Genomic DNA, 21,748 nt, shown 5'->3' with positions numbered 1-21,748 from the left:
CCATTCTATATTTAAATTTATTTGGCCTTAATTTCATCTGTTGACCGCACGGTGGCGTCGTTTCCACAGGCTTCAGTATTACAGACGAGAAACAGATAGATAAACATTTTATTTAGCAATTAATTTCTATTTTAAAAACAGAAGTAAATCCGCTTGTCCTGTGGGAAGAGTGCCGCGCAGTCGGACCAATCGGATCGCGTCAACACAGTCACCTGACCCCCGGGGGGCGGGGCCTGTTCCGCGCGGCTACAGGTGGCCGTCGCACCTGATCGTCGCCGCAGTCGCAACGCGCTCATGCATCATGTCCTTACAAGCGGACTTCCCGGCAACATGACGGCAGCTGATGTGTTGCAGGTAGGAGGAAAATGATCAAAATACGCCATTTTTGAAAAGAGTCTCCCTTGGTGCACCAAAATCTGAAAGAAATACAATCTCCTTTTGTCTCTGTGTGCTGTAGAAAGTGCTACTGATAGCTGTCGTGCAGCAGGCAGCTTGCACTGGGTTCAGTTTCACGGTCCGCGAGGAGATGGAGGAGGGCATTAAGGTTGGAACCCTCTGCGGAGTGTCTCAGCCCCCGTACCAGCTGCTGGGGCAGACCTATGTGAGAGTGGACGAGCACAGTGGTGACCTGTACACCACAGAGAACACTATAGACAGGGAGGAACTGTGCCCCGCCCAGCAAGATGACCAGTGCACCATCAAACTCACTGCTCTGGTTGGCTTAGAGAATGAAATTTTAGAGGTCACCTTTATTGTTGAGGACATCAATGACAACGCACCATATTTTCAAGACCACATGATCCGACTGAGTGTTCCGGAGGACACTGCCATTGGGACCAGCTTTTTCCTGGATGACAAGGCTCAGGACCTGGACATGGGTGTGAATGGAGAGATTGGCTACAGCTTGGTAGGCAGCAGTGGGTGCTTCTCCGTGAAGGATGGTGAACAGTCTCTGGTGGTGGTTCTGTTGGATACGCTAGACCGTGAGTCTCAGGACACCCACCTGATGACCCTCATTGCCACCGATCGGGGATCAAGACCACTTAGTGGCACAGCAATGCTTAAAGTTACAGTAACCGATGTAAATGACAACTGCCCAGAGTTTGACACTGACGGTCCCCATGCTGTTGAGATCAAAGGGGACACACCCAAAGGTACAGTGGTGGCCCAGGTGAAAGCCATAGACGTGGACCAGGGGGACAATGCAGAGGTGTCCTACTCCTTCAGCCAGAGGAACTCTGAGAGGTCAATGGCTCTGTTTCACGTGAGTGGCCACGACGGACTGATCACATTAGCTGGCAGCCTCTTGACAGACAGGCCACAGGAGTATGTGCTGAATGTCCTTGCCAGCGGCCCCCTGTGCTACCCGGTGACCACGGAGGTAAGAGTATCTGTGCAGCCAGTGACGAGCCCGGAGCCAACCATAAAGATCGGATTCATCGCCGAACATCAAAACCAAACTATTCTGTTACCAGAAAACAAGCACCCGGCGGCTCTGGCACTATTAGAGCTGTGGGACAGCGGCAACGTCAGCAGGGTGCTCGTCATCGAGGGAGACGTGCCATTTTCACTGAAAGCTCAAAGTCACAGCGGCACCTACCTTCTTACAACATCAGCAAGCCTGGACTTCGAGGCATGCCGCGAATATCACATTTCGGTGGCGGTTCGCAGTGCCCAGGGCGAGCGACTGGATCGTAGGAGGGTGATCAGAGTAGAGGTGGTCGATGTGAACGACAACCCGCCGCTTTTCAACCAGACGCGTTACCAGATCAGTGTGGAGGAGAACAACGCGCCAGGAACGGTGCTGATCCAACTCTCGGCCACTGACAGGGACAGCCAGAAGAACGGCAGGGTGTTTTACAGCTTGAGCGGGAACGCGCCATCCATCTTCCGCGTGGATCGGGTCACAGGTCATCTGTCTGCGTTGGACTCGTTGGACCGCGAGCACGTGGAATTTTATGTCTTGACCGTTCTGGCTCAGGATGGAGGTTCCCCTCCCCTCAAGTCCTCTGCGTTGGTCCACATCCACGTTCTGGACAGGAACGACAGCCCACCAACCTTCCTCACCCCTCACTTCATCTTCTTTGTCGTGGAGAACATACCGCGGCTGGCTGTGGTGGGAAAAGTGGGGGTGACGGATGCTGACTCGGGGGATAATGGACGCCTGGAGGTGCGCGTGCTGAATGGCAGCGGCCCGTTCGTGATGGACAACGCACTGCGCCTGCTGCGCTGCACGGAGATGCTGGACCGTGAAGACCACGATCGCTATGACCTGCTGATGCTGGCTATTGACTGCGGTAGCCCGGCCCTCTCTTCTACCGCCAGGGTCACGGTCTTTGTTGAGGACGTCAATGACAACCAGCCTCAAGTGATCATGCCCACATCCAACTTCTCCTGCCTCATTGTATCTCCTGCTACTCCCGAGGGCACCATGGTTACCAGGATCTATGCAGTCGACAAGGACGTCGGCATAAACGCAGACCTCTCCTACCACCTTGCTGGGAGCGAGCCACCGAGGCACAGCCCGTTCCAGATCGACAAACGCTCCGGGAACATCTCCCTCGTCAAGCGCTTGGTGGGACCAGACCATGGAATGCACCACCTCCTTGCCGTGGTCAGCGATGGGGGAAAGCCAGTCTCTCTTCAGACACTGGTGTGGGTTAATCTGTTAGTCAACCAGACCAAGGCGGCCTGCCTTCTGAGCGGCATCCCGGCGAACCTGCCAAGGCAGCTGCCCAGGCCCACTGTGCCAGTCCCGCATGCCAGCAGCCAATCATGTGTCCCCACCCCCAAAACGGTCCTCCTCATGGGCCTGGGCGCGCTGGTCTGCGCCTTGTGTCTCTTAATGGTAGCTGTGGTGTTATTTGTAAAGCAGAAACATATGAAGAAAAGCCTCAGAAAGAGGAATGAATGTGTTCCGCTGAAGGAAAAGTAATTACTGTAGACTGTACATACTGTAGACTTCAAAGACTTCTGTAGGCCAAACTCAATCTGCAACCACTGCATTGCTTATTGTCGGCATGTTGTCCTAGCATTACATTCATGGCTAAATCTTTTCAGATTTAACCAGTTCTGTGTCAAGTATAATTATTTATGGTTACACTAGTTTTACTTTATTATACTACATGTTATAATTGATTTCAATTGACGAAATTTATAGCAGACAGGTTTGCTTTCAGTATCTCCATGTCCTGCCTGACTTGTCGTGGGCTACTTTATGATGTGCTCCAGCAAGATGGCCCAGCATTTTCTACAACACTAACGGGTCAAGTGCAACGTCTGCAGTCTGCTCCACTGAAACCGTGTTAATCCTCTTTAAAACGGGACTCTCAGATTTCCCTTCTTTAATTGATGGACGTCTCAAGTATTAGCCAACACAAAGAGGTTTAACATTTCCCGTAAAAGGGAGGTGATGAAAGTCTCCCATGGTAAGGTGCAGGTGAGAGGGCCTTGAACAGCCAGCGTCGAGCTGATATGCAGAGCTGCTCTGTAATCAGAGCCGCTAAGATAACAGAAGATTAACAAATTACCACATTTATATCCATTCAAGGAAGTTACAGGTAACACAGAATACACATTATAAACTAGACAACACACATATAGTGCAAAAATATATATAAATAAAACATATATAAAAAAGTATATAATATTGTGTGTGTGTGTGTATATATATATAAATAAAATAAAGTATGGAATTGTCAGGGACGCATGGCAGGAAGGAAAAAAAAACTAATGCTAAACTTACAGGGATTTAATGGGCTCTCACACAAACACGTAAAATAATTACAGGAATCAAGGATAAATGAAGTGTCAGAACAAGGACGGGACAAGGCAAGGACACATTTAAACTAATTATAACAGATGAAGGTAATCAAGGAGCGCAATGACACTAGAATACTGGGAAATGTCAGGAATCACGTTATTGCAACGTCTTATGGTCATTTATATTCAAACATCAAGATCAACAACCTGAATATTCGATTTTCCTCCAAATGAAAGAAGTCCGACACCTTGTGGCCTCAAGTGGTACTGCAACTAAAACTGGACGCGCATCCTGCTATGAACCGATCAATCGAATTCTTTCTCAGGAAGGCATCTAAACAGCAAGCCCAGATGGATAAAAAAGGCTGCTTGAACATTCCTTCCTCATCCTTCTACACCTTCAGATCTATTATGCAGCACCCACCTTTGATCTAACATTGAGGGAAAATGAGCTCAACTTTCCAACACCTAATTCATTATTAATCACAAGATTTTCTTCCAAAATGGTAATGTGAAACAATATACTAAATCCAAGCAGCTCTTTACTAAAGTGATGCAGGCCCAGATACTTGACCAACATTTTCATTTTAAAACCCTGGAACATGTTTTCAACCATTCGACACGTTTTTCTGCTATAAAAGCTAAATATGTTTGTATAGATGTGCACATCATCAAAAAGAGCAGGAATTCTACCCATGATGTCAGAATCACAGAAAAAAAAAAAAACACAATTGAGAAATAATGATAGAAAATTGTAATAAGAAAAGCAGATGACGGGGCGTTTGGACGTCTGGTTCTGGCAGGCGGCATGGGGTCAGACACGAGCCCCAGACAGAATGACAACCCGCAATAAAATGAACTTACATTTGACAGAAGGGCAGTTTATAGGGGGACGAAGGACCTTGTCGCCACCGCACTCAAACAAACTCGCACCTGCGCACAGAAGTAGACCCCCTAGATCTAGAACTAGACCCAAACCTAGACCTAGAGCGCAGGCGGAAATCTCCGACTATTTCTTTTTTTTTTGCTACTAGCAAAGAACCAACATGGAACACCACCAGAAGAACGTTCTGCTCGCAGCCAGACGGCGATTCCGAACTTCTGGGGAAGCTCTGCAATTTACTACTCGTCACATCTTCTCAGTACAACTTGTGTGAATTCATATCCAGGTGGCGGAAATTGAGTTTATTCCACCTCAGATTATTGTCATGAATCCTCACTGCTGCAGCTCAGCTCTGAGGTTTAATAATGATGAATTGTAAGAAATAAGAAGCTCCCCCTCCCCTCTGCGAGGAGGCAGGCTCGACGGGAACAAATGGCACTTCGGGACCTCGACCCTCCGTGACACTGCGTGGACGTGTTCGCAGCGAGCGCCGACTTTACTCCACACATGGGTAACTAGCACTCTTTCTTCTTTACCATCTTTTATCTCAGCAGAGAGAAGGAGAAGGGGTCCCAGCTGCCTTCTGCTGCCTGTGCTTTTACAAACTCAGGATTCTTCCATGTAAAATGTAGATTCGCGTGTGAAATGGTCATATTCTTTATAATGTCTGAAAATCTTCTCTTTGTGTTGGTCATTGATATAAGATACAGCGACCCATGGTGGCTTCACGCTGGCCGTTTCGCATCATGATCATGATCATCATGTCTGCCTGCGGAATATAGAATTCTCACCCGGGTTTAATGTTCCTGACCATTCAGAGTAGGTCTGATTTAAACTGTCTTGGAAGGTTGTTCTCCAGGACCAAGGTTGTGGCCACTGCTCTTGTGTAAGGGACTTTGGTGGCTTTGGGCCTTTTGTTTGAGGCACATTGCTGGCCCTTGTGCTCCTACACTGCGTCAGGACAAAAGCTATTGTCCATCCAGTCACAAAAGGAGCCTCTCTCCGTCAGGGCTGTCTTTTTCCCACATTCTTCATGGAGCCAGGCCTGAATGGACAGAGGCGCAGGGCTGGACGTGGTACAGGCCAATCCATCAGCCCTCATCTCCAATTCATCCACCGCATGAGGGAATGTGGCTCAAAGGCCGGTTTTAATATGCAATAAAACCATAAGCTTACTTTTCTGCACTTTTATTATGTTTAAAAGGCCGTAGTAATACAGACTGAAGGAAATGACCATTTTAAATCACTATTTAAATCACAGGTTGTTACGAGTGCTGCATGCGCTGCCTGGGCGGCGTACCATACGCTTCTCTTGTGGCGACGCTGCTCTGTTTCTCCGGGATCGCCCTGTTCTGCGGATGTGGACACCAGGCGCTGACGGAGACCGAGCGGCTCATTGAGACCTACTTCGCCCGGAACATGCAGGACTACATCACCCTGGCATATGTGTGCGTTCCGCTTTTATTATTCATCAAAATACACAAAAGAAATATTTGCATTTTCTCCATGATCCAAACTGCATCCAGTCCATGTTCACACCATGTTGTTGAATTTTTCTATTATTGCATTACGCAGTCCAACACTCCATCCATGTTGAATCTCCACGGATGTGAATGCATAGACTCTCAGTGCGTGATTTTGAATGTGTGTGTGTGTCTCAATCACTTCAGCTGGCAAATATCATCCCTTCAATGAATGATCATCCATCATCATTTAATTTTTCATCCGGCTATGTGCAAGTTTGGTGCATCAGACCTGCACTGTGTGCACCGTGTGCTGTGCTGCTGTGCATCACGTGTGACAATCACTTCACTTTCTGGTTCTGTATGTCTCATTAACTGACCTGACAGTCAAAAACCCATTTTTACTATAAGAGTTGTGTGTATTACATGTTCATTGCTGTAGATGATGGTTGGTTAATATCTGATGCGTCCCCATTGGGGGACTACATATGAAGCAGATTTTTAGAACAGGGATTCCATGGGTCTTCCATGGGAAAGATGCATCTTTCAATGGCTAAAAGCAGAGGACTCATTCCGTTGTGTCACCGTGTGCTGTGCTGCACTGTTTTACAATGACAATGATTCAGCATTCTCAACTTTCTGTTCTAAAAGTGTATTTTTTTTCCTGCCAGGATCCAGTACTTCCAGTACATTATCTACAGCCTGGCATCCTTCTTCTTCCTCTACTGCATTGTGCTGCTGGCTGAAGGAGTCTACACCACCAGCGCGGTGAGGCAGACCTTCAGGGAGTTCAGGAGCACCGTGTGCGGACGCTGCCTCAGTTCCTCGGTATGACTGTTCACTGAGGAACGATAAAATGATGATGATGGTGTTCGATGGTCCAGTCAGATCTGGGGTGAACTGGGATATACTGAACTGTATGGGTTTATTCCCCTTGTGCATGATGATGATGATGTGGTAAATTGAACTGTATGGGTTTATTCCCCTTGTGCATGATGATGATGATGATGTGGTAAATTGAACTGTATGGTGCAGTTGATCATCATCACCTACATCCTGGCGGTCATCTGGTTGCTGGTTTTCGCCTTATCCGCCTTGCCAGTCTACCTTTTCTACAACATGTATACCACATGCCACACCATCAACGTCCTCTCGGAGACGCCATCCAGCATCAACCAGCTCTGCTTCGATGCCCGGCAGTATGGTGAGTGTGAGCAGGACTATTAAACGGCACTGGTGGGAGTTTGAGGCTTGTTACAGATCAGTGTGTTACTCAGGGCTGCTCCCTTGGAACGCCATGCCTGGGAAAGCTTGTGGGATGACTCTCGCAAATTTGTGCAGAACAAGAGAAGTAAGTTTCATGAAAACAGTTTCATTATAGTGAAAGTATCCACTCATATCCAAACTAAGAGTCTTGATTGCCTAACCTTCCATAAAGCATTTTTTTGTTTCCCATAGTTCTTTCTGACCTATGACCTCTATATTGCTGCGTTTGCTGGGGCTGGTATCACGCTGCTAGCTCTGGTGAGTGTTTCAAGAAAGGCCGTGTCTGTTCTGCGTTTTATTGTAGGTGGTGCAGGAATTTCATCTCAGATTTGCATGTTGACTGGGGGATTTTTGTTGAAGGAATATTATTGTGTAGCAGCATCTGGAAACCCCAGCATGACTTGGGGAGAGTTCCAAGGCATTTTCTTTTCTTCTCACCAGCCATGTCATGTAGGTGGCAGAACTGATCTCATTAGCATAAGATGACAGCAATAAAACAGAACAGGAGAAAAAAAAAAAGACTCAGGAATTTAAAATTTGCATCGATACCACACAACACAAAATTTAATACTGATGTGTAGAGTTAGTAATGTTGATGCACTATTTAAAAAGATTTATTCTGTAAATCTTACTTTCTTTTTTTCCTCCATCTCTCTTCAGCTCACCTACGTGGTCTCCACCACCTATAACTTTGCGGTGCTTCGGTATTTGGGGAGAAAGGGCTTGGCTCCAAGGTGTTAACATTCCCTCACTCCTACCACACCTCACAGCAGCCCTGCTCTGGAACCGCTTTTTCTACTTTTATTTCCACACTCTCTCATACTGTCAGGTAATATGAGCAGAAAGAGGCGGAATTTCAATTGAAATAAGTTTCTCATTGTTGTGGTAGTGACCTAAGGTTACCATAGAGACCCCAATCAGTCACATCTGGTTGCCATAGCAGTAGACAAGCCAGAATTGGGGGTCTGTTTCTGACCCCGTTGGCCCTTTCTCACAGCCTATTTGTCAGCATGAGAGAGGTTCTCACAATGCAGCAAACCTGCTAGATGAGCGAGCCAATCAGAAGGCAGGACTTCTCACACTGGAGGTTGTTTGAAATTTTAGAACACAAGCCTCTCACGAACAAAGAGAGGGGCTGGGAACTTTTTGGTGCTGAGGGCGTTGAATAATTGAAGAGGTCTATACGATGCGTGTGAGGGTTAAAAATCTTCAGTAACTGTGCATCTGTGACCATGAGAACATCAAATACCCATCATTGTTTTTTTTTTTTTTTTATTAATATTCCACTTCCTGTCAGTGAAAGGAACCATTCCTGCTGCAGTCATGCATCAAGGGATTGATGAGTGCTCAGTGCACCCTAGATAACTGTGAATTTTGTATTATTGTTATTAGCACTCTTTCGTTTAAAGGTTAATGTAAGTTTAACTGGCAGGGTTTGTTGGGGGGGGGGATTAATGACCTGATCTCCAGATATCAGGACCACGTCGTAGTTATTGTATAACACTTATCCTTACATAGACTATTTTTCTTTCTCAACCTAATATGAAATAGAACTTTTATAGACTAGATTTGAGACACTTACAGACTTTAATTAACAGTAAGAATGTGAATGGGTGTTTAGTTTAAAGTAGGTGAATTTTTGCCGTTATGACCGTGGGGGTTTCTGGGTAGAATGGCGCCCCCTCTGTCTGCCACAGGTTCATTATTTTGCCCAGCTCGCTGCGACGCAGCTGCTGATCAGGCTGCAGCAGAAACCGGGTCCGCTCCTGCCATTCAGCAGTGGCCGGCGGCGCCAGGGGAGTCCCCGGTCCCCATACTGCCTGCCGACGCCCCCTCCCTGACAACACGACATATGAACTGTTCTGTCATTTTATTTTATTAGTAATCCACAAACTTTTGTGAATGGTTTGGTTTATTTTGGAATCATTAGTCTGCTGTCACTAAATTTGAAGAGTGTGACAGTGGTCACATTAAGTCGTTACAGGTTTTCAAATGTGACCCATATTCTGTTATTAAAATCCTAGCACACAGTCATTATTATTGTTCCATTCTTCAAAACAATTAGACAAATAAAAAAAAAACCCACACATCACCACAGTAGTTTGGTATGCAGCATGTTTTACTCTGAGTGCTGCCATTCACCATCATCCACCTCAGTGCCACCCTGCTTCTGAAAGTATTAAAATTTAATACGGCTTGGTTCTGTAAACATGACAAAAACAATCATTAAAGACTGTGACTATATAAATGTGGACCTAGAGCGTAGTCTACCATGGATCTTTCGGACATGTCTGCAGTCAGCGTGAGGCTGGTGATGTACCGCTAGATCACTCTTAACTAGATGTAGACTGCAGGGAGGGGGGAGATATTATTTTTCACAATATCATAAAAGCTGCTATCCATAAACACAGTATTGAAACATCAGCCATCACCATGGTTCAGTAAAATTCACATGTTAGAAGCTGTACCTGATCCCACCACAACATAATGTTAAAGTATTTGACTGACATCAGGCCAGCCCTAGAAGACTGGACAAAGAAAGTGTAATTGAAACAGGAAATGGCACGAGGTTCTCCTTCAACCTGGACCTTCTGCTGCTGCAGCAACGATTAATAAACAGATAAGCAAAAGCCCTTGGGTTTACATGCAGGCAACAAGCAATGTTATAAAGGCCACATGGGAAGGAATTCTGGGATTTACATCAAAAGCTGGATGCACTACTGATTTTGGACGCCATTTTCAAATTGCTGCTTACTGTAACAGTTTATGCTAATGCGTTTTGAATTGTGCAAAATTTTAAAAAATGTGCTTGGTTAGTTAAAAAAGTTGAGAATATTACGCATAAGGTATTATCCATACTGAGGATAAAGTACCAGGAACCCCCCTTCAGTTCCGGTGAGGTTTGGCCTACTGAAGCAGAGAAAAGACTAACTTGACCAAAAAAAAAAAAAAAAACCAAGCAGCACATCTTCTAATGACCTGGTGTACATCGCAAAGCAGGACTAGAGGGTGGTCCAGGAGAAACTGCTTTAGATGAACACAAATGAAACAGTAGCTTTCAGAAGTGTGTAACATTTTAGGATAATTCTTCTGAGACTTATCAGACTTTCAGATAAAATACTGGCATTTCGTACCATACACTTTTTGATCTTTTAGTTATTCCAGCTTGTGATTTTGCAAGCGCACACACACACACACACACACACACACACACGTACCTGTAGTACTATCATCACCTTGATATTTGATCTAAATATCGCCAAAATGCTACTTATTATTATTATTATTACTACTACAGTTCAGCATATTCCAATGTTTGAAACAGTGTCAGAGTCCTGGTTTTTACTCTAGTAAACATGGTCGGCGGGCAGGAACGCTGGGGCCGCGCTGTTTCAGCAGCACGAGGAGCGGGGGGATTTGCGGTTACCATGGAGATCGATGGTGCTGCTGAGCAGGGCGTGGTCAATCTGGTCTTCGGCTTTAAGAACCTCACGCACAGCAGCCTCAAAGGCAGCAGTGACATTGGTGTCGTCTTTGGCGCTAGTCTCAAAGTAGGGGCAGCAGCCGTTCTCCTCGCACCAGGCCCGCGCCTCGTCGGTACCCACCTCTCGCTCCTGTTCCTTGTCCACCTTATTCCCCAAAACCACAAACGGGAAACGTTCTGGGTCACGGACATCAGAGTAGTACATGAACTCCCTCTTCCAGCTGCCCAGGTTCTGGAAACTCTGCAGGTCGTCCACGGCGAAGGTCAGCAGGCAGCAGTCAGCACCGCGGTAGAACGGCGTACGCAGGCTCTTGAAGCGCTCCTGGCCCGCCGTGTCCCAGATCTGCAGGGTGACCAGCCGCCCGTCCACCTCCAGGTCCCGGTTCAGGAACTCCACCCCGATGGTGTGGAAGGACTGCGAGTCGAAGCGGTCGGTCACATAGCGGTTCATCAGCGAGCTCTTCCCCACGCCGCCATCTCCCAGCAGGATGACCTTCAGCAGCAGGCTCTTTCCGCTCATGGCGACCGCACCGCTGGCTTAATGTGACCTGGGGGAGAGACACAAGCCACCACAGAGTCCAGCCTGTAAAGAGGTTAGGTGGAAACACCCATCCAGCGTGTGCTAATCACATAGCATTTAAATTTTCTTTAAATCCTATGATCTTGTTGCATATTATGGATATTAGAGAATATCGATAGTTTACATGGTGATAGTGTATTGATACAGGAACATCAAATATCAATATTTTTGTATACAAATAGTCCAAAATTCAGTTCTGAGTTATGTTGCATTGGCTGAATTATTAATGTAATATGATCCACACAGATCCTACACAGCAACTTGTATATCAGCTGTTTTTTTCCAGTTAACTGTAGAATATCACAATAGGTGCAGGATCACAATATGATATAATCGCATCGTGACCAATGATTATGATACATATCCTTGCCAATACACACCCCTATTGAATATTGGTAACATTTTTAGAGAGGGGCCTTTTAAACTTGTCAGCAGACAGTTTCGTGCCTTTCCAATAATCATAGGACCATACGTAACTGCGTAAAACACAACTACACACGTATTTACACACGTGTCTGTGTAAAATTGGTGTCACAGTGAGTGCATAGAACCCGGAAGTGGCGACACTGCGCATGCGCCCAGTTACGACCGCTTTGCCGACTCTACCGTCAACTGACGGCTATTTCAACAATATCGGCAGCAAATTCATTTACGGTATAGTCAGAATTCATTGTAGACTGATATTCAAGGTGCAACACGTGTGTTGGGCTGGTACAGTAGACCCGGCGCGCTGTATACCGCCGATAATTTCATCCTACAATATTCTCAGCTCAATATTAGGGAGTGTATCTCAGTTAAACGACATGAGAAAATAAATATTCTCTTGCCAAAATCGACTAACGTACAAAATAGTTAAACGTCTACCGAGAAATGTCCAGTTATTTACCTCATCGCGCCCCGGGCTGCAGGTCAGACTCCAGGATCCGAACTGTGATTTGACCAAGAACGTCAAGAATAAAGACGGACGACTCGTATGTACCACGTGATGAACAAACGTACGCTATCAGTCTAGTATTTTGTTCATTTTGTTTCTATTTCTATCTGTAAATCACAGTCATTGTTGAATATGTTCATAAACTTTATTATTTTTAATTAAAACAGAAGCTCAAAATAGTTATTTCTATTAATGCAATTGCGTTACAGATAAACCGTTATGTTTGTAATATGTATCATGTTCGAGCCGCAATGACACAAATGTATTTGTGGAGCCTCAAGATTGGGATTTCCTTGTCAATCACAACTGCAGCTGCAGATCTCCAAACGGAGAGTTTATGTAGAGTGGGCAAACTTGTCAATGAGAGTCTCTACAAGAAACCTACAGCGAGTTACATCCGGCCTGGCCTACGGTGGCCGAGAAAGTCGCATTCGGATCATTTTTCTGAATTTAAACCCAGAAAAGGGTTCATGAAATATGACAACGCATCTGCTTTTTACAGAACAAGAACAAATCCGATCCTTCTGTGGTTCCCCACGATCACGAATCATAGACCTGATCTGACAACAATTATTTACTCAACGAATTGTGTATCAAAATTCGGATGGATAAATGTTCAGAGCAATTTTATTTTGCATATGAATAAATGTTTGCATCTGTACTCATTATAATAAGATGTCTTTTTTATTAGCCTGAACATGACCTGGTTTGATTAACATGTTTTGGAGGTTTCAGGCCAATTTGTGCATTTCTTGTTTTGTGACAGACAACTAGACATGAAGGATAGTTGTATATAGGGAGTTGTATATAGGGAGTCTAGCAAGTTAGGCACATGCCTATGAACTAAAAGGCTACAAAGGCCCAAGTTCAAACCCCACTTACTACCATTGTGTCCCTGAGAAAGACACTTAACCCTGAGTGTCTCCGGGGGAACTGTCCCTACTAAGGCGCTCGGCTAAATGCTGTAAATGTAAATGTGTAGTGCTCTGTAGAGGAAATCAGCAATATGAAAGTGAAGTGATTGTGAAACACAACACAGCATGCGGTGCACACAACGAAATGTGTCCTTTAACCCATCACCCTTGGTGAGCAGTGGGCAGCCATGAAAAGAACCTGGAGAGCAGTGTGTGGGTACGGTGCTGGCTCGGGATTTGATATGTCCCACATAAGACATGTTCACAATATAATTGAATATTATATGGAAACAGTGAATGTCAGAGTTCTAATGTTGCACAAATGAACAACTGTTTTTCTCCCAACTGGGGCTCAAGTTAACAGGAAGGAATTATGGAAATGCTTTCATCACTTAATGAATTAGGCCAACCTTCTAATATACCACATTTTTTAACTTTATCATTGACCGTGGCGTTTAAATGCCGTAAATCCAAATATGCACGCTTGTACATCTATTTAATAATTATCTTATTGTATAGAACCATACCTATACGTCTGTCGTGTCGCTGCCTCCGTGTTCAGCAGATGCTGCGATGCAGCCACCAGGCCGCCAGGGGGCGCTGGACGCAGCGCGAGTTGTGGTCCAGTGAAGAGCGCTCGGTTTCTTCCTGTTTGTATGGGAGCAGATGTGGACCGGATCCGCGGCATCATGCCTGCAGCTTGCTGAAGGTTGGACGGTAGGAACCGTTCCAGGCTCCGCTTTCCCGGGCAGCTTGGATTTTGGACAAATGCGAGATTTGTTCCAGTAAGTTTTGCTTGTTGCCATGACGTGAATCGTCTAGACTGGAGCTGTACAATATACTACTTTTTGGTTTAGTTAAAGTACGTACATTAAATTAATGGACTAGTTAACATCAGAAACATTATAATTTTTTCGATATAATTTTTTTATTATTAATAAGTTGTCGCTCATCATATTTTTTCTTTTAAAAAAAAGTGTTTTTATTCATTGTTGAGAATTGTTCAGAGAAATTGAAGTCACGTGATCTTCTATTTTGACCACGTCGCAGCGGATCCCTGTCTTCATTTCCATCTTCCTCCTCTTCTTCTTCGTCCTCTCTCACTACGTCCATAAACCTCCTCCTTATTTTTCCTCCTGTCTGGTAGCTCAATCCTCAGCTACTTTCTCCCAAACCAACACAATACAGACCTAACTTTTCCTGTTGATCCTTGTCCTCCCAAACATAAATCTCAGCATCGTGAATTCTGGCAACTTCAGCTCCACCAACCCATAATACATCAGTGGAGGGGCAGCGATGACACAGTGAACACATTAAGTATGGCATCTGCGGCGCTCTGTCCTGACCTGGAACGATACTGCTGTTCCTCACCGCTCTTCTTAACCCCGCATCCACCACTTACATCATACATTTACATTGAAGGCATTTGGCAGACGCCCTTATCCAGAACGACTTACAATGTGCTTCCATCGATGAAGTGATCAGTTCTGGTTCACTAGGACCCCCAACTATGAATACAATCTTTTTATTCACTCTGTTGTAGTTTCTATACAGAAGTCAGACAAGAAGAAAGTTACAAGTTATTCTAAATATTCTTTAAGAGGAAGGTGTTGAGCTGTCGTTTGAAGGTGCTCAGTGACTGAGCTGTTCTGACCTCGAGGAGAAGTTCATTCCACCACTGAGGTGCCAAGACAGAGAAGAGTCTAGATGAGCGTCTTCCTTTTACCTTCAGAGATGGATGAATGAGGCGAGCAGTACTGGAGGCTCGGAGTATACGAGGTGCAGTACGAGGTGTAATAAGGGCTGTGAGGTAGGATGGTGCTACTCCATGTTTGGCTTTGTAGGCCAGCATCAGTATTTTACGCCCTTATCCAGAGCGACTTACAGGGACAGTCCCCCTGGAGACACTCACGGTTATTATTCATTATTATTATTTTTTTTTTTTTATAACTGCATATTCCCTGTTCCCACCCTCTCTGACACAGAAAGGAACTAGAAAAATAAACCAAAATGATCAATTTTCAGATTTATTCAGGACTCATGATCATTTGTCAATGCGTGCAGCTACTGGGAGCCAGTGGAATATTAATTCAATTTTGGTAGGATGAGTTTGAGGTGATGGGCTGCCATCCAAGATGAGATGTCAGTTAGACATGCAGAGATTTTGGAAGAAGCATGTAGATCAGAAGGAGGAAAAGAGAAGATGAGTTGTGCATCGTCAGCATAGCAGTGCTTCCCATAACTTCATCACTGGTCATATATCCAATTCCAATAAATGTATCTCTGTTTGTAAGAGATGAGCGGACTGGCCAAGACGTCTCTCGCTGTCTGGCTGCTGCTGCTCCGCTGTCTGCAGTGCTGGAGCCACGAGGTTCTGGACCAGGCAGACCGGGTGGCGTTCCAGCCTCAGAACGCTCTGAGCAGCATGGACTTCTCTTCAGTCGGCTCCTACCGAGGTCCGGGCAACAACGACTCTCGTGGAAACAAGGAGCTGCCCATCATTCTGTGGTGGAGCGGGAACATCTTCCCACACTTCCCCAGAGACACCGAGCGCATTGACTGCGGCCTCAGCTCCTGCCTGGTCACACGCAACCGCAAAGTGCAGCTTTACAAGCGCACGTCCACCATCATCTTCTACGGCACAGACTTCAGGGCGTACGAGGCGCCCCTGCCCCGCCCGCCGCACCAGACCTGGGCTCTGTTCCACGAGGAGTCACCCATGAACAACTACCTGCTGTCCCACCTGCCCTGCATCCGGCTCTTCAACTACACGGCCACGTTCCGCCGCGGCTCCGACTACCCACTCACCCTGCAGTGGCTGCCCACCCTGGACTACCTGGTCCAGCCCACCGCCGTGCCCCTGCGGGAGAAGAACCGGCTGCGCCGAGCCGGCCTGGCGCCCGTGCTGTACATGCAGTCGCACTGCGACGTCCCTTCCGACCGCGACCGATACGTCCAGGAGCTCATGAAGTACATCCAGGTACCGCCGGTCAAACTAGTCCCCGCCTTACACGTCTCTACACGGCGGCTTCTGCTGCGCCCACAACATTTACGCCCTTATCCAGAGCGACTTACAGTCAGTAGTTACAGGGACAGTCCCCCCCTGGACACACTAAGGATTAAAATCAGTAATTACAGGGACAGTCCCCTCCTGGAGACACTAAGGATTAAAATCAGTAGTTACAGGGACAGTCAGGGTTAAGTGTCTGGCTCAGGGACACGATGGTAGTAAGTGGGATTTGAACCTGGGTCTTCTGGTTCACAGGCGAGTGTGTTACCAGCTAGGCTACTACCACCCACAACAGGAATTATTCATTTTTTTTAACTGCATTTTCCCTGTTCCCACCCCTCTCTGACACAGAAAGGAACTAGAAAAATGATAAATTTCCAGATTTATTCAGGACTCATGATTCCGATCATCTGTCAATTTCTTCAATGGAAGAAGAGGGTTGATATCTGTGACGTCCCCAGTGTCCCCAGTGTCCTAGTCATCCATCTTTTTTCTGTCTTGATATGTCCAGGGGCAGTGGTGGCCTAGCGGTTAAGGAAGCGACCCTGTAATCAGAAGGTTGCCGGTTCGAATCCCGATCCGCCAGGGTGCCACTGAGGTGCCACTGAGTAAAGCACCGTCCCCACACACTGCTCCCCGGGTGGGCAGCCTGTCATGGCTGCCCACTGCTCACTCAGGGTGATGGTTAAATGCAGAGGACAAATTGCACTGTGTGTGCTGCTGTGTGTCACATGTGACAATCACTTCACTTCACTAAATCTCCACATTTTTTTAATCTAGGTCGATTCGTACGGCAAATGCCTGAACAACATGCCACTGCCGCAGCACCTGGAGGACACCAGTACCGCCACTGGTGAGGAGGGACATTTCATGGCCTTCGTGGCCCGGTACAAGTTCCACCTGGCCATGGAGAATGGCCTCTGCCCGGACTACATAACTGAGAAGTTGTGGCGGCCCCTTCACCAGGGCTGCGTGCCGGTGTACCGTGGCTCGGCGTCCGTGGCCGACTGGCTGCCCGATTCGCACTCTGCCGTCCTCGTGGATGACTTCCCGTCCCCACAGAAGCTGGCCGAGTTCCTGCTGGCGCTGGACGCGGACGATGCGGCGTACGAACGCTACCTGCGCTTTAAGAGTCCGGGAAAGATCACCAACGCGCGGCTGCTGCAGGGAATGCAGGACCGGGAGTGGGGGGTCAACGACATGAGCAAACCCAATTACCTCAACGGGTTCGAGTGCTTCGTGTGCGACCAGGAGAACAAACGGCTGGCCGCAGAGAGGAAGCACCGGCGCGATCCACAGCTGCACCCTGCTCCCCCGCCCAAAATGGCTACCAACTCACACATGGGATGCCCCATGCCCCACCCCAGCTACGGCGAGGTGGAGCACCTTCCTTCCAATGATGGGTAGGATATAAACTGGATGATGTGCATTATTTCATGAATAGATTATACCATTGAGTATTAAATCACTCATGTAATAGTCAAAAGTGATATGATGATAAATCAAGATTTTTTAGTTTTGCAATATTACTAATACAACAGCCGCTATGTTGGTGTAATTATTATTATTCTGTCTCATGATCCATAAGGAAAACTTTATTTAAATATATGTTAATGAATAATTAAATATGATGTCATTATTGTAGTTATTGCATAATATTCAAGCTCTGATATAATATTACATGACTTTTTTTTCATTATTATTTATAATCACCATTATCAGTATTGGCTTATTGTCTTGGTTGACTGTTAAACTGGTTCTATTTGTGCTCCTGTGTGTGTAGGTGGCTCCAGATGTGGCCACAGGACTACTGGCAGAGCCTGGACCAAGTAGCAGCTCTGGAGTCTCTGCTGCGGCACAATGAGACTGACCCCGGCCTGCTCTGGCACCACATGCAGAAACTGGCATCCAGGAGAGGCGGGGCTCACTGAAACAGGGGAGTGGCTCTCACAGGCACCTGACATGTTGGACAGACTCGATTTGCACTTTAAAGGTCAGAGGATGAAGGGTTTCATAATGTCCATTAAACTTGTCCTGCGGCACCTGGCTAATGAATTATTTCTCTCCCCACAGTCTGAAAAGATTTTAAACAAGGCTTTTGATCTCTCTTTGATTATATCCAGGCCATATGAAATGCATAGCCATGAAAAATATAGGAAGTCTGAGTGCTGTATTTTTACACCTGCCATGGTGGGAGATAACCAGTGAACACAGAGGAAGCAGAGCAAGACCGGCTTGAGTCTCTGCATTCTCTCATCCGGGTTCCTCCTGCCATCCAAAAGCGTGCACACTAGGTGGATTATAACATTTAGTAGGTGGCAGTGGTGGCTTGTTGTTAAGGAATGCCGCATCTTGAAGGTACCGTCCCCACACACTGCTCCCCAGGCGCCTGTCATGGCTGCCCACTGCTCACTAAGGGTGAGGGGTTAAATACAGAGGACACGTTTTAGTGAGTGTCATTGTGAGTGTCTGCATAAACAACGTTCACACTCTTATAAGGATTATGATTTGGACGTGTATGTTGATACTTACATAAATAACCTATCGGTGTGGGGAAGCAGTTAAAACAGCAAATGGGATGCTGGGGTACATTTCCAGCATCCTGTTTCAGACCTTACCTTGAATTATGTGGATAAAGGAATCTTTTTTTTTTTTGACACATTTAAAGGAGACATGATCAATGTTTGAATGACTTCAAATCAGATCCATCTCAGATCCCAGATGAATTGTTCACCACTAGCTTCCAACTATGGCAATGTGTACACTGAGACCGACCTGATTCCAGGTGAAAATGCCCTGTGAGCATCTTATTGACAAAGACACACACACACACGCCGGAACTTATAAAATAAAGATAGGGACTGTTTTATTGGACTTTATTATTTGGAACTCACACAAGACAATCCTCAAACATTATATTATGGTTCACATATGCATTTGTCTTTGTAATTCCACAAATGTTTCAGTATCCACATGTGTATTTTGTTTGTAATGCATAAAATCATATTCACAAAAATATGGTGTATTTTATGGACATGGAATGGGCTTTAAACTTTTATGGATAATTTCCTGTGAATTTATGGGTCACATTGCATTTGTGGAATTTTGTCCACTTTATACGGCAGTAAATCTGTAGAAAATAAAACCCACAAATGCATCATTATGTCTGGTCTGTTTAATTAATTCTTAAAATGTATTTAATGTGCTGTCATACTTGGTCTTTATTGGCATTTGGTGTGAAATATGACAAACAAGTCCTTATATATCCAGTTTAATCCAGCCCTCGAGTATGTTCTTTTTTTCTCCTGTCACACTTGCCATCAGTTTGATGCTTTGGTTGGTGGAGGTCCAGATTTAATGGGGCGCAGCACAAATAAAAGGTACCGCGTACATGGATAGAATTCAAAAGGAGCTGAACAGGGAGATGTGAAAGACAAGATACAATGATGAAATCTACAGCATCAGCAAGTGCAGATTAAAATGGTAATTTATTATGAATTGTTGCAGGCACATAGAGTACATAGAGAATGTTCTGAACTGTACTAACAAATCATAATATATCAGCATTTAAAAAAAATGACTATATAAAGGCAGTAGTAGCACAAACTCATCACAGTTGTGTGTCTACAGTGAAGTTAAAACTGGTGAGGGAGCAACGTGGCTTCACTAGACCCTTTACGAGCCTTGTCACTCACAAGATTCCACGTTGTCACAGTTCCAGCAGTTAATGCCAACGTGGGGTGTTCATTAATATCAAGATTGCAAAATACCATCTTGCCCCACAAGAACTCGAGTGCGAGAACACGGTAGATGATTCGTGCAGAATGAAACGTAGTCCGCATCACCGTGGTGAGAATGGACTGAATCAGGGGACCTGTTGGCGTTACTTTAGCAGGGATGATATTTGGTCCAGGTATCTCTACTGTTCTCATTTTGATGGCCGTGTTGATAAACCCCCACGATTAAACACTTGACTGGTATGATCCAGTAAGATCACGAATGACTTTGATCCACAACGCATATCTGGCCTTTTCTAGGATGCGGTCCGGGCCTTAGCATGGGCAAGTGTTTCTAGGCTCAGTCTCGTGGGAGAGCCGCACTCTTCCATCCTCCCTTTCTACATCCCGGTGCAGAAGAGACTTCTGCACCTTCAACCGACAGGCCAGGCACATGAAGATGGAGTCCACATTCTGACTCTCTTTGGGGTCTTTGGCCGAGGTTTCAAATAGCAACATGTTGTGAGCGTCTGCAAATTTGAGCGCCACGTTGGACGGCACTTGGATTTGGTCCACCAGGTCGCACTTGTTGCCCACCAGAACTCGTGGCACGGCGGATGGCACACGGTGGCCATTGCACTCCTGAATCCATGTCTTCAGATTGTGGAAGGACGCCATCTTGGTGACATCATAAACAAAGACAACGGCGTGTACGTTGCGGTAGTAGTGCTCCACCATGCTCTTCCGGAAGCGCTCCTGCCCGGCGGTGTCCCATACCTGGACCTGAACACAATAAGCCTCCACGTCATACACGCTTTCCCTTAAAAATGATAAAAGAAGCGCCACTCATGTCCCTCCTTTAATCATATTTACTGCACCAGTTTTGTCTACATATTTAGGCTTATTGGCATGTATTATGTGAAATATCTTTAAATGACTGGATCAGTCTGTATGAAGAATTTATAAGCATTAGAATAAAGGATGCAGGGAGATCCGTTATCTGCTATTATTATACTGGGTGATTATTGAAATGATTATTATTAGCATCCCACCTTAATTTTTTCTCCTTCGATCTCCACTGCCTTTTCCCGAAAATCCACACCGATGGTGGCCTCGGTCTTCTCCGGGAAGCTCCCACCGGTGAAGCGGAAGGTTAAGCAGGTCTTGCCGACATTCGAGTCGCCGATGACGATGATTTTGAATATTCGCGTCTGCACGCTGTGATCTAACGCCGAGCCGCTTCCGCTCCTCCCGGCCGGCTCTTCCTCCGCCATCCCGGCGTGTTGTGCGGCGCTGCGGACGGGGGAAGGGGGTCATCCTGCGCCGAGGACAAAGAGACACGCCCGGATACAAATACAAACGCGCAAAGACGACTTATCCTTTACCTTTAATTTTTCATATTCCAACGATACATTCAATTTCCACTTTAAACTGTGCTGGAACTGATTAATATGCTTGATATATTGATATATATCATATAATATATATCATATATATATGTGTGTGTGCGTGTGTGTGTGTGTATACTGGCTCATTTATTTCAACTGGCTTTTGAAAAGATGCCATGAAAAATACACAATTGTGTTCACAATTATATTTTTACCATAGAAGTGAAAAGCCTTTTTTCATTTTGTTCATTTAGGACATACAGCATTATGAAATGAAAGTGAAGTGATTGTGAAACACTGCAACACAGCACACGCCGCACACAATGAAATGTGTCCTCTGCATTTAAC

At 45.8% G+C, this 21,748-nt stretch overlaps 5 protein-coding genes across 8 annotated transcripts; 3 read left to right on the top strand and 2 right to left on the bottom strand.

Moving 5' to 3' along the window:
- The first annotated feature begins 246 nt into the window (after nt 1-246).
- pcdh20l (protocadherin 20-like) lies at nt 247-3,027 on the top strand. The gene is made up of 2 exons (XM_028960650.1): nt 247-354; nt 458-3,027. The coding sequence occupies exons 1-2, from the start codon at nt 295-297 to the stop codon at nt 2,933-2,935; spliced, it is 2,538 nt and encodes an 845-aa protein (XP_028816483.1). The 5' UTR covers nt 247-294; the 3' UTR covers nt 2,936-3,027.
- A 2,032-nt stretch (nt 3,028-5,059) lies between these two features.
- On the top strand, nt 5,060-9,408 carry plp1a (proteolipid protein 1a). Of its 3 annotated transcripts, none has more exons than XM_028960548.1 (7): nt 5,060-5,156; nt 5,907-6,093; nt 6,780-6,936; nt 7,144-7,312; nt 7,386-7,459; nt 7,567-7,632; nt 8,035-9,408. In XM_028960548.1, the coding sequence occupies exons 1-7, from the start codon at nt 5,153-5,155 to the stop codon at nt 8,113-8,115; spliced, it is 738 nt and encodes a 245-aa protein (XP_028816381.1). In that variant the 5' UTR covers nt 5,060-5,152; the 3' UTR covers nt 8,116-9,408. The 3 variants fall into 3 exon arrangements, 2 of the variants coding, with proteins under 2 accessions (XP_028816381.1, XP_028816380.1); XR_003743037.1 differs by lacking the exon at nt 5,060-5,156 and adding an exon at nt 5,498-5,786 and having other exon boundaries at nt 7,547-7,632; nt 8,035-8,057; XM_028960547.1 differs by lacking the exon at nt 5,060-5,156 and adding an exon at nt 5,498-5,786.
- Nucleotides 8,816-12,379, bottom strand: rab9b (RAB9B, member RAS oncogene family). Of its 2 annotated transcripts, none has more exons than XM_028960550.1 (2): nt 12,325-12,378; nt 8,816-11,441 (listed from the first exon to the last, which is right to left on the bottom strand). In XM_028960550.1, exon 2 carries the CDS (start codon nt 11,376-11,378, stop codon nt 10,767-10,769), a length of 612 nt encoding a protein of 203 aa, XP_028816383.1. In that variant the 5' UTR covers nt 11,379-11,441; nt 12,325-12,378; the 3' UTR covers nt 8,816-10,766. The 2 variants fall into 2 exon arrangements, with proteins under 2 accessions (XP_028816383.1, XP_028816382.1); XM_028960549.1 differs by having other exon boundaries at nt 8,817-11,406; nt 12,325-12,379.
- Nucleotides 12,380-13,936: 1,557 nt separating this feature from the next.
- Nucleotides 13,937-19,453, top strand: pofut4 (protein O-fucosyltransferase 4). Its single transcript, XM_028960674.1, has 4 exons — nt 13,937-14,071; nt 15,581-16,266; nt 17,077-17,699; nt 18,080-19,453. Exons 2-4 carry the CDS (start codon nt 15,583-15,585, stop codon nt 18,225-18,227), a joined length of 1,455 nt encoding a protein of 484 aa, XP_028816507.1. The 5' UTR covers nt 13,937-14,071; nt 15,581-15,582; the 3' UTR covers nt 18,228-19,453.
- rab33a (RAB33A, member RAS oncogene family) lies at nt 19,138-21,702 on the bottom strand. Its single transcript, XM_028960676.1, has 2 exons — nt 21,065-21,702; nt 19,138-20,795 (listed from the first exon to the last, which is right to left on the bottom strand). The coding sequence occupies exons 1-2, from the start codon at nt 21,284-21,286 to the stop codon at nt 20,349-20,351; spliced, it is 669 nt and encodes a 222-aa protein (XP_028816509.1). The 5' UTR covers nt 21,287-21,702; the 3' UTR covers nt 19,138-20,348.
- Between the last annotated feature and the right edge of the window lie 46 nt (nt 21,703-21,748).

This window comes from Denticeps clupeoides, chromosome 18 (genome assembly GCF_900700375.1).
Source record: "Denticeps clupeoides chromosome 18, fDenClu1.1, whole genome shotgun sequence".
NCBI lineage: Eukaryota > Metazoa > Chordata > Actinopteri > Clupeiformes > Denticipitidae > Denticeps > Denticeps clupeoides.
The sequence above is the reverse complement of the archived record's forward strand: the minus strand, read 5'-3'. Positions and strand labels throughout refer to the sequence as shown.